At 41.1% G+C, this 11,185-nt stretch overlaps 1 protein-coding gene across 1 annotated transcript; it reads left to right on the forward strand.

The window, feature by feature from the left end:
- Window positions 1–7,021: 7,021 nt before the first annotated feature.
- LOC146959521 (uncharacterized) lies at window positions 7,022–9,734 on the forward strand. The gene is made up of 4 exons (XM_085772982.1): window positions 7,022–7,692; window positions 8,166–8,327; window positions 8,418–8,513; window positions 9,624–9,734. Exons 1-4 carry the CDS (start codon window positions 7,099–7,101, stop codon window positions 9,732–9,734), a joined length of 963 nt encoding a protein of 320 aa, XP_085629108.1. The 5' UTR covers window positions 7,022–7,098.
- Window positions 9,735–11,185: the final 1,451 nt, after the last annotated feature.

Genomic DNA, 11,185 nt, shown 5'->3' on the forward strand with positions numbered 1-11,185 from the left:
CCGGGATCCGCTGTTTGACGGTAGAATAACGGCTCTGCCTGGAGGCGGGGCTGATCCTCTAGGCGGCGCCCAAACGAATGTGACAGTCACGCGGGTTTGGTGACTTGAATGCGGATCCGCGTCGGAGTCTCCTGCTGTGTGGGCAAGGTCCTGTCCGCCTGCCACTGTAGAGGCCCCATTTCAAGAGACACGACACCCGTATCAGTCTTATCAGTGGGTTGAATAACGACTTGTGTAGTTGACTGATTTGCTGTTTCTATGGAGCATTTTTATTCTATTAGGCTTTTGTTTGTAAATATACAGTCTCTCAAACTACAGGACAGTGATAGGCTAAGATAAGATTTAGCATACACTAGTACAATGTGTGGTGAAATAACGCTTACCACACAGACATGGGAAACAACGAGAAAACTGCTAGGCAGCCCCCTGTGTGAAATACAGAATTCTGACCAGAAATTATATTAAAGTTTGATCTAAAGAAGATGCTAAATCTTACTGGCTGCTCTTTCCCTCATGGCAGGACTGTTTGAGTGGACTCATGCAGTGGGGATGGCTGCAGATGAGAGGGATATGAATCCTGGGTTTTAAGATTAAAGGAGAGTGTCCTTGTGTTACTCTGAGCTGAATGAAAGCCGTCTTTTCCTCTCTGCACCCACGAGACGTGCTATCATTTTAATGCTTCATTTCTTCACCATCCACAGCCTTAGGTTCATTTCTCTGATGTTCTCATTAAGCTCCCCTGAGTGGCTACTCTTGTATGACATTGACAATTTCTGTAATGTCTTATTTCGTGCGAAACTGTACTGAAAACCTGGGAGGCCTCTCGCTCACTGTTGGTATCAGTTAATTTAGGTGGCAAATGCGCAATAAGCCGCGGTGAATCACAGGAAACTCAGTGAAAAGACTATTCAGATGTGAAGAGAAACATCAGTCTCTTCTACCTGCAGAGTGGATGCTGCATCTCCACCGATTAGGTTACATTGTCTTTACTCAAGGTTTTCCCGAGTGTCTGAGAGAAAAATCATACCCTGAAAACTAAAGTGGATCTTGGCAATGATGAAGCAACCATCCTTGTGATGACTTGGTTTTTGCAAGGAAGTGGCTTGGTCTTCCCAGGTGCCTCAGCAGTATTGGGCTCTACAGCATAGTTACACCTGCCCATTTCCAGTCTGACAGAGGAGTACAAGTGCGCCATAGTCAGTCTTGAGATGATGCTACTGGATTCGCGTGGTCCATTTGTAGCCCAAGCTGCCCCCATCCTGGCAACCGGGAGGAAGTGGACCCCATTGGCCGCAACTGAGCAGGCAAAGGCAGCATTCAGACTAGAGCATGGCTACCCGACCCGAGCCCGCGGGTAACCCGAAACCCGACGGGTAACGGGTCGGGCCGGGCCTGGTTTTTAATTAATTAATTCGGGCCCGGGACGGGTCGGGCTGCACGCGGACAGCTGGTCTGGTTGTTGGTCGCGAGCGCTCTGAGCGGCGCGCGCGCGTGTGTGTCGCTAGTGCCACTCATAGACTGGTGCCACTTCAGGTGGATCCGTGATCCGTGAGCCAATCATCCGTCCGCAGTCTAGGCAGGGGAGCCCAGATGCAGGTTGGATGCGGGCTGCCCTCTGGTGTCTCTCGGTTCTTCTCTGCTGGTTCCTGTCGTGTATGAGTGAGGTTGCTCTGGCACACACGCACACGGCAGTGTCCACCTCTCTCTCTCCCTCTCTCTCTCTCTCTCTCTACCGAGTCGTCTCATTTCCGAGCCGCTTGACAAGCGTTGCGCTGTTAACACTAGAACCGCCAACATTCCAAGTACTCCTAGAACCGCCAAGAAGTCATTTTGACCTCCATTCATTCTAATGCAAAAATGGTAAATGGACTGCATTTATATAGCCATATATATTATATAGCCAGCCAGACACACAGTTCAAAACACTTTATAGTGATGCTTCACATTCATATACACACACATACTTTACAAAAAATAACAATAGTCGTTGGTAGGCAACCAATATAGATGACTCATTAATTTTCTATTTTTCGAACTAGTGTGTATATAAAAATTTTCAAAATTGTTACAAATTTCTGAATTCATGTCCATTTCTCATGAGAGCAAGGGACTGTCATTGTTATGTTCAGTGTTTATGACTAATGTTCATTTGTTATCTGTTTGACACTGTGTTTAACTGTTTGACAACTTTCTAATATCTGAACTCGTGTTGTGTTGTGGGATGAGGTCAAAATGACTAAATAACTAAATAACTAACTATCTAACTAACTGACTGACAAACTGAGTGACTAAATGGACATTATTTAGCACAGATTGCAATGATTGGAAAATCAATTTTATACATTTTTATATACACACACTGTTAGAAAAATAGAAAAATAAAGAGTTGTCTATATTGGTTGCCTAGCAACGACTATTGTTATTTTTTGTAAAGTATGTGTGTGTATATGAATGTGAAGCATTACTACACTGTAAAACCTAACAGTACATGTTAATAAAAGAAGTAAGTTAACGTAACTCAAACTCTGAAAAAAGTTAGAGTCACTCATTTCCATGAATTAAACTAACTCAAAAATGAAATGTTGATGTAACAACTCAGTTGATTTGGGTGCACTTAAAGTTTTGGAGCATTTAAGTGTTGGTGATGTAATTAAATTTCATTCCACTAACTCATTTTCTATAAGTTGTGTTTATATTATTATTAAAAAAAAATTAAGACCGGGCTGCCATTTAGCATAATTCATACTGTTGTTGTCATTTTGGTTCAGAAATCAGTTTATAGTCAAAAAAAAAAATTAAGCTCTCATAAATCTGTCAAGCTATTATATTTTTTTCAAAAAAAAAAAAAAATAAAAAATATATATATATATATATATATATATATATATTTATTTATTTATTTAAGTTCAATATTTTTTTTTTAAATGGCAAAAAATCCAAAAGAATGGCTTACCGGGCAGCCATAGATCTATGCCGGGCAGCTAGTTGGAGTTTTTTCAGCTCTAGTTTTTTCACTGGTTCAGACCAGGTTCAGACAGAGTTCAGACAGAGTGGCACCAACGCCTCTCCGCCACCTGTGCAGACGGGGCTTTTTTTTTTTTTTTTCCTGTGCTGCAGACGGAGCGGGAGCTGCTTCTGATATTTTCTTTTCCTACTATGGTCACGCCAAGACCCGCCTTACTCCGCCTCTGATTGGCTGCCTCTGCAAGGCTAAGCCTATACCTGCATCTTGAGCGGGAGGCAGGAGGACTACGTCGCTACGTCGCTCACGAAGCATGATGGGATATCTGTAACCTGCCGCCATGAGCACATGTGTCTCTCCTCCTGACGAACAGACGAAGTGACGTTGTTGTGTCATTTTCTTGGTGGTTTTGTACGAGTTTTCCTTTCTTTCTTCGGCGAGCTGTTTTTTTTTATCGGACTTCTTGGATTGAAAAAGCAGAACGTGCGCGCTGGAGTGAGGGTAAGTTAACGTTAGCTTACACTTTTCAAATGTTACGCATTAACGGTTAACTAGCTAGCACGCAGCCTGGTTCGAAAAATAACCGTCGTGCTTTTTATTTGTTGCAGTTAAATTCGGCTGCTGAGTCTGTGTATATCTGTTCAAGTGCTTGCAAATACAACCTAGATGTTAGTTTTCAGGCTTCCTGTGTAGCTACCGTGAACTTAATTTTAAGCGGGAGCCTCGACTCCATTTGGGGCTTTCCATAACGTCTCTGCTCTGCTGGCTGATAACCGTTAAGTCAATTAAAAAAAAAAAAAAAAGTCAACTCATTTGGTCTGTGAGAAAAGTACATTTCTGCAGTGGACAGAAAAACTTGTTTACCGAGCAGACTTGTAGAAAGACGTAATTGTTGATGAAAATATGTGGAAATGTAAATTATGTGAGTTTTCTAGTTGCTTGAAAATACAGTTATTGAGACATTACAGGCTCTACCATGGCCAGTATTCTACGGTTTCCCCTTTGCCTTGCCTGTATACCAGTTGCATGTGTACATTTACTACTTTTAATTCACTGAAGGTTCATTTGTCCAGAAATCATTCCGCTAGAAGAGTAGTAGGTGGTGACGGTCATGATTTGATGTTTGACCGGGCATTTCATTGCCCTGTTTGTGAATTTAAACAGCCATTTGTTGAGAGGGAAATGTACAATCATCTAAGGGGACATTTAAGAAAGAAGGAAATGGTGCCATGTCCATTTACGGCCTGTACGTTTAAAACAAATGTTTACTCCACATACAATGCACACAAATGCAGAGAACATCAGAATGCATCAGACTATGATGTAGCAGTTGTAGTGCAAAACGTTCCAGATGTTTCCCAGGAAAGTGACATTGAACATGACTCCGTGGAGCTATCACATGAGGATGAATCTGCCCCAGTAGCAGGCACTAGCACTGAGGGATTAGCAGAGCAGTTACAGTACAATCTGGCTGCTTTCTTTCTGAAAATGCAAACTATTCTCCATGTATCACAGAGGGCAATACAGGAAATTATTGAACACATTGATCAGTTGTTTTCACTGTCTGAACCTGTTGTCAGAAAATCTGTTATCAATATACTGAAAAAACATGACTGTTCTTTCACTGACACACTTGTAAGTGAGATTGTCCAGGCGGTTTCAGAGAGTAATGTTTTGCATAAATCTGTTACCTCTGAGGGACCACTCTCAACAGCTAAGAGGAGAAAATCCTATTTTGAGGAGAAGTTTCCATATGTTAAGCCTGTGGAATACCTAATTGAGTCATCACAACGCACCTACATGTATGTGCCTATTCTCACATCTTTACAACAGTTGTTGCAAAAACCTGATGTACTTGAGAAAGTCAAAGAAACAACATCACATATGCCTGGACAGTATTTTTCATATCGCGATGGCTCCCACTATCAGGAAAATTTGCTTCTTTCAGATGAGGGTGATAAATTATCAATAATTCTTTATGTTGATGATTTTGAAATTGCAAATCCCCTAGGGACATCGAGAAAAATTCACAAAGTATGTGGAGTGTACTGGACATTAGCTAACATACCAGTTAAGTATCGCTCAGTCCTCCATTCTACTCAGTTGGCCCTTTTATGCAACGCAAATGATGTACGACAGTTTGGATATGAGAAGGTTTTTGCACCTCTCTTGGCTGATCAAACACTTGAAGAAGTGGGTGTCTACATTGAAACATTTGGTGACTGTCTCAAAGGCACAGTCTACTCTGTTGTGGCTGATAACCTCGCAGCCCATGGGCTCGCTGGTTTCAGTGAGAGTTTCAGGGCTACATATTTCTGCAGATTCTGCCTTGCCACCCAGACAGAAATGCAGAAATCAGATGCAGTGACCGGTGGTTTTGAAAGGAGAAAAAAAGATTCCCATGATACCCTGGTTCAAGAAATACAGACAAATGAAACTGTGGAGAATTATGGTGTAAAACGGAGTTGTGTTCTCTCTGATCATCTCTCCTATTTCCATCCCATTACAGGATTTCCGCCGGATGTCCTCCATGACCTGTTTGAGGGAGTGGTCCCTGTGGAGCTGGCACACTGTTTGAAAGGTTTGATAGCAAAAAAATATTTCACGTTGGAGGAGCTGAATAAAGCAATCCTGTGTTTTCCCTACCAGCATTCTGACAAGGTTGACCGCCCTCACCCAGTTCCTCAAACTTTTTCTAGTCGAGGAACAATTGGTGGGAATGGGCATGAAAACCACACTCTTCTTAGACTGCTACCTGTTTTCATTGGCTCCAGAGTGCCCGAGGGGGACAAAATGTGGGAGATCCTAATGGAATTGAAGGATATAGTTGAGCTTGCTGTTTCTCATAGTTTCACAGATAATACCATTCAGTACATGGCCAGCAAGATTTTAGATCACAGGCAACTCCTTCAGGAAGTCTTCCCCAACTTAAGACTGCGACCAAAGCATCACTATCTCGAACATTATCCGTCTCTCATCAAGTGCTTTGGTCCTCTCGTGCATCTCTGGACAATGAGATTTGAAGGGAAGCACAAGGTTTTTAAGAAGATTGTTCGTGACACTCACAACTACAAAAATGTATTGAAAACATTGGCAGAGAGACACCAAAACATGATGGCATTCTATCTGTCATCACAAAGATTTTTCAAGCCACCAGTACAGACTTCAAACATGGAGTCTGTCTTTATTGAAACATTGCCTATTGATACACATCCAGTAGTGTCAAGCATCACAGACAGCAGCAGTGTATATGGCACAAAACAGGCAACCATTCAAGGCACAACTTTTGTGGTAGGCATGTTTGTATGTACTGGGACACGTGCTGCCTTGCCTGAGTTTAAAGAGATCAGAAACATATTGCTCATTGGAAGTAATATCTTTTTTCTGTTAAAAGACTATGAGACCTGGTATCTTGAGCATTTGCGGTCATATGAGCTAACAGAACATACAAGCAAGAGCCATTCTGTGAAATCTCTGAGTCAACTAACTGACCAAATGCCACAGATTGCCTACAAAGTTTCAGGCAGGCTCATTCTGACAACTAAACATTTCATTTCAGTGTCTGAATAAAGGATTGTTTAGTAAGCATCCTAATGTCTGAAAACTATTAGCTGGACTACATGTGTGTTAACCTGCTGCACACCAATACAAAATAAAAATGTACAAGTGAATATATTGATATGTGTTTAGCAGGAAAGGAGAGCATTGACGTCTTTTTTTTTTTTTGTCTTTCTCTTTTTGTATGTTTCAGGCTTCTCCAACACAGCGACAATGGCAACTGATGTCCTCAAATTAAGAGTCATCCTTGATGACGTCAATGCAGAGAGGGTCATTCTGCCCTCTCGTCCTGAAACTGTACAAGCCCTCATATCCGAAATTAAAGATAAGTTCAATCTGACATATGACTTCCGCCTTCAATATGAAGACCCTGAGTTTAACAATGCTCTCAACAACTTAGTGAACATGGAAGACCTAACAGCTAAGGCAACCATTAAGATAGAGTTATTGAGTCAGATCTCAGTTCCACGAGCACAGATGACACTGTGTTATTATCAGACAACACAGACTCACCAGAACGGTTGTGTCGATGGCCAGCCATCTTTGTCGTTCCGACGTTCTCATACGAGGTGGAGTATATGTTAAGAGAGAGCAACTCTGCCCTGGGAGAGGGAAAAACTGTCAGGTTGACCAGGGATCAAAAGCATAACATATTAGATGTTATGGCTGCTGAAATATATAAGCACAAAGCATATCCAAGTACCAAACAGATTGGCTTGGCCGCAGAGGCTCTTGTGAGCAAGCACCCTTGTCTTAAAGAAAATGGATCCAAAAAAGGATATGAGGGCTGGCAGAACAGTTTGCGCTTCAAGATGGGCAACTACAGGACCAAACTTACCAAGGCTGGCATTAAGGATGTGGCTGTTAATGCGGGAAAGCGTAGCAGGACCAATCCAGAGGGTGCAGCATCCAGGGCCAGCATCAAAAGACCCAGAAGAGGGGAAATTAATTTCCTTCCAAACTATCCTCATGGTGAAACGAGGCAGACACTCGAGATGAAGAGGCTTGCAATGGTCGAGCAGTTCAAGAGGACATCGATGGAAAGAGACATGATATCCATCCATCAACATATGCAACGTACCTTTGCACTCAGACGTGAAGAAATTGTGGATTTAGCTCCTCCAGTTGTTGAATTGAAGGACAGATGGCCTGCACTCTTTTGTGAAGCCCAGGTGAGTAAAAACTACAAATAATTCTTTAAAATACTGTATGCATCCCTTGTGGCTGGTGCTGTACTCCACACTGTCTACAATGTTCAAAAAGCTCTATGCATAATAATAATAAAAAAAAACAGAAAAAAAATACTGTATGCATGTATCACCAAAGTCATCATTAATTTTGAGTACGGTAGTTTTATTTGGTATGTCTGTTATGTCTGAAAAGCCCACTTTTACAATATCACATTACTTAAGTTTTTTTTTTTTCCTTGTCTGTACACAACATCTATTGCACATCTGCCTGTCGTGAGTGAAGGATCCCTCCTCTGTCTCACCCTGAGGTTTCTCCTGTTTTTTCTTGGGAGTTTTTCCTCAGTCATTGTTTTTTCCTCAGTCGATGGGTTAAAGGGCAGATGATGAGAGAGAGACAAACTGTTTTTAAATGAGCTAATAAACTTTCCTTTCCTTGTCCTTTTTTTCCCATGCAGCTCTACAGTGAATTCCACAGGATCACAAATCTGAATCTGCCATCTACATTCTATGCTTCACTCGACAAGTACACACCTCAGCTGCTACGGCTCTACAAAAAGAGGAAGACTGGCCCTTTTGGACAGAATCTGGAAGCGATTATGATGGCATTTGAGGAACAGGTAATCTTTTATTTTTATTTCATGCATTACATTATTGAATGTGAACAGTGAACACTAACATCCCTTGCATACGCTGTCTTTGTGCAACAGGACAAAAATGATATCTGTGCAGCTCGAACAGCAGCCCTGGCCGGACTACCACACTACTTGAAGGAAGATTCATCAGAAGTCTTCAGAACATGCAAGGTACTTGTGGGTTCTGCTTCTCAATGCAATTAACATCTGAGCATGTGAGGATCACTTTCCTTTTTTAACATGTGGTTCAAATTAGGTCTCATCATGCACATTAAGATTAATTTAACAGATTATCTGCTTCCATATCTGGAAAAGAATATTAGCAACTGCTAGTTTCACTTTCTTGGTGCTAAATTCTGATTTATTGCTCAGATTATTTCTTTATATATCAAAATGTGAACATTATATTTTTTAACCCTCATACCTGGGGAAAGATGACATTTTGGTTCAGATTGGCATCTAAAGGGTTAAAAAAAAATGTAGTAATTGAAAACGGGGTAGTTTTGAGTAGAACTGAAGTGGGAAAAAATATTTATGAATAAAAAAAATTAAAAAAAATATTAATGTATGCTATTTTTAGGTTGTTTTATAAGTGGACAAAAATGTCCACTTTACTAATTTTTGACTATTATTTTGATTAACAATGAAAAAAAAGAAAATGTGCCCCCTTGTGGACAGAAATGTTCACATCAGGTATAAGGGTTAATAAAATATCAATATCTGATTCCAGAAGAGACAGACTCTTCCCTCATGATGGTAGTAAATAAGTACTCTTAGTTTAGCACAAGTACTCTTAGTTTAGCACAATGTAACTTAATGTACATTAGGTATGTGAAAAGGACACTCATTTTAGTTTTAAGAGGAAAGATTGGATCCGGACGAGGTTTTGAAAACAGAAGAAACTATATTTATTGACAGTATCAGTAATATGTAAATCCACAAAAAGAAAACCACAGTGCCTCCTGGGTCTCTTTTTGTATAGACAAGTGAATAATCGAACCTTGGATTTAGCTCAGTAACTTTAAATGGTAATACAGCCAATGTCCATTGACCCGGGTAGTATGACTTTCTTTAGTTTATCTGACTGAAGAGATGGTTTGTCCTCCATCAGATGAACAGTGGATGTCTTGCCCTCCATTTGGAGGCCTACATCCTGCTCCTTGGGCTGCTGATTCAGGCCATCTTCAGAATCCATAATGTTATGGGTGTTTATCATCAGACTTTAATAAGCTTGATTTGTAAAATTATACTTAGATGTTCCTTTCTCCTCTTTTTTTTTAGGATGACTCGGAAGCCGCCCAGGAGGGAACAGTGGCTCTGGTGGCAGTGGTGAATGAGGAGGAGGTGCTTCAAGTTCCCTTCGAAACCCAGCATGTGTCCATTGTTTCTTGAAGATATGGTTGTCATGTCACATAGATCATGGACCGATTCGCTGGTGATTTTGTTTGCATTGGTGTATGCACTGCATTTGAAGTACCCGGAAAAGCTCAGTGGCTTCTTTGAGTTCATTCAGGTTATCCTCCTTGACCTGGATGATGGGAGGAAGCAGCTTAGACCTAAACTACAGGCCTTAAAAAATGAGCTGGAGTAAAGTTCTAAAGTAAACTTGTTGTCAGCAGTTTCTAAACAAAATACCATGTGGCTGGCCAGTTGATTTATTGAAACAAGTGTTTAGTGTAGTTATGGTTAATCATTTTACTGTGCATATTGTGTCACCAGTTCTATTGAAAACATTGGCGAGAGACACCAAAACATGATGGCATTCTATCTGTCTTTTTCAAGCCACCAGTACAGACTTCAAACATGCAGTCTGTCTTTATTGAAACATTGCCTATTGATACACATCCAGTAGTGTCAAGCATCACAGACAGCAGCAGTGTATATGGCACAAAACAGGCAACCATTCAAGGCACAACTTTTGTGGTAGGCATGTTTGTATGTTCATTTTATTTTTTATTTGTTTATATTAATTGTACTTGGACACGTGCTGCCTTGCCTGAGTTTAAAGAGATCAGAAACATATTGCTCATTGGAAGTGATATCTTTTTTCTGTTAAAAGACTATGTATCCGGAAAAGCTCAGTGGCTTCTTTGAGTTCATTCAGGTAATAGGAAGCAGCTTAGACCTAAACTACAGGCCTTAAAGGGATAGTTCAACATTTTGGCAAATTGGCCCATTGCCATAATCGCTATAGTCATAGCAGTAGGTTCATTACCTTTAATTGTAGGTGTAAGCTATTTTCAGTACGGCGGAGCGTAGCAGCTGGCTGCTCAGAGCTACGCTATGGAGGCTAATGGAATTTCTTGGTTTCCCTCATTAAACTCATCAAATTCAACATCCCAAAACTCCACAGCGCTTTTGTAGACAAGTTGTGACCTGCACAACCACCACGCTATGAGATAATGACGGAACGATACGAAACGGAGCCGTTTTCGAGGTAAATACAGGGTAAATACGGAGACTGCTTGCTGAAAAACTGTCCCTGAACGCAACGCGCATCAGCGGTTTTGTATGAATTTACCTCGAAAACGGCTCCGTTTCGTATCGTTCCGTCATTATCTCATAGTGTGGTGGTTGTGCAGCTCACAACTTGTCTACAAAAGCGCTGTGGAGTTTTGGGATTTTGTATTTGATGAGTTTGATGAGGGAAACCAAGAAATTCCCTTAATCTCCATAGCGTAGCTCTGAGCAGCCTGCTGCTGCGCTCCGCTGTACTAAAAATAGCTTACACCTACAATTAAAGGTAACGAACCTACTGCTGACTATAGCAATTATGGCAATGGGCCAATTTGCCAAAATGTTGAACTATCCCTTTAAAATGAGCTGGAGTAAAGTTCTAAAGT

This window comes from Trachurus japonicus, unplaced genomic scaffold (genome assembly GCF_045865225.1).
Source record: "Trachurus japonicus isolate A0001 unplaced genomic scaffold, Traja_1.0 AP031211.1".
In the NCBI taxonomy this organism is placed as follows: domain Eukaryota; kingdom Metazoa; phylum Chordata; class Actinopteri; order Carangiformes; family Carangidae; genus Trachurus; species Trachurus japonicus.

Coding starts and splice junctions, on each gene's coding strand:
- LOC146959521 (XM_085772982.1), top strand. CDS start 7,099: ATGTTAAGAGAGAGCAACTCTGCCCTGGGAGAGGGAAAAACTGTCAGG. Junction 8,328..8,417: donor TGATGGCATTTGAGGAACAG/GTAATCTTTTAT, acceptor TTTGTGCAACAG/GACAAAAATGATATCTGTGC. Junction 8,514..9,623: donor AAGTCTTCAGAACATGCAAG/GTACTTGTGGGT, acceptor CTTTTTTTTTAG/GATGACTCGGAAGCCGCCCA.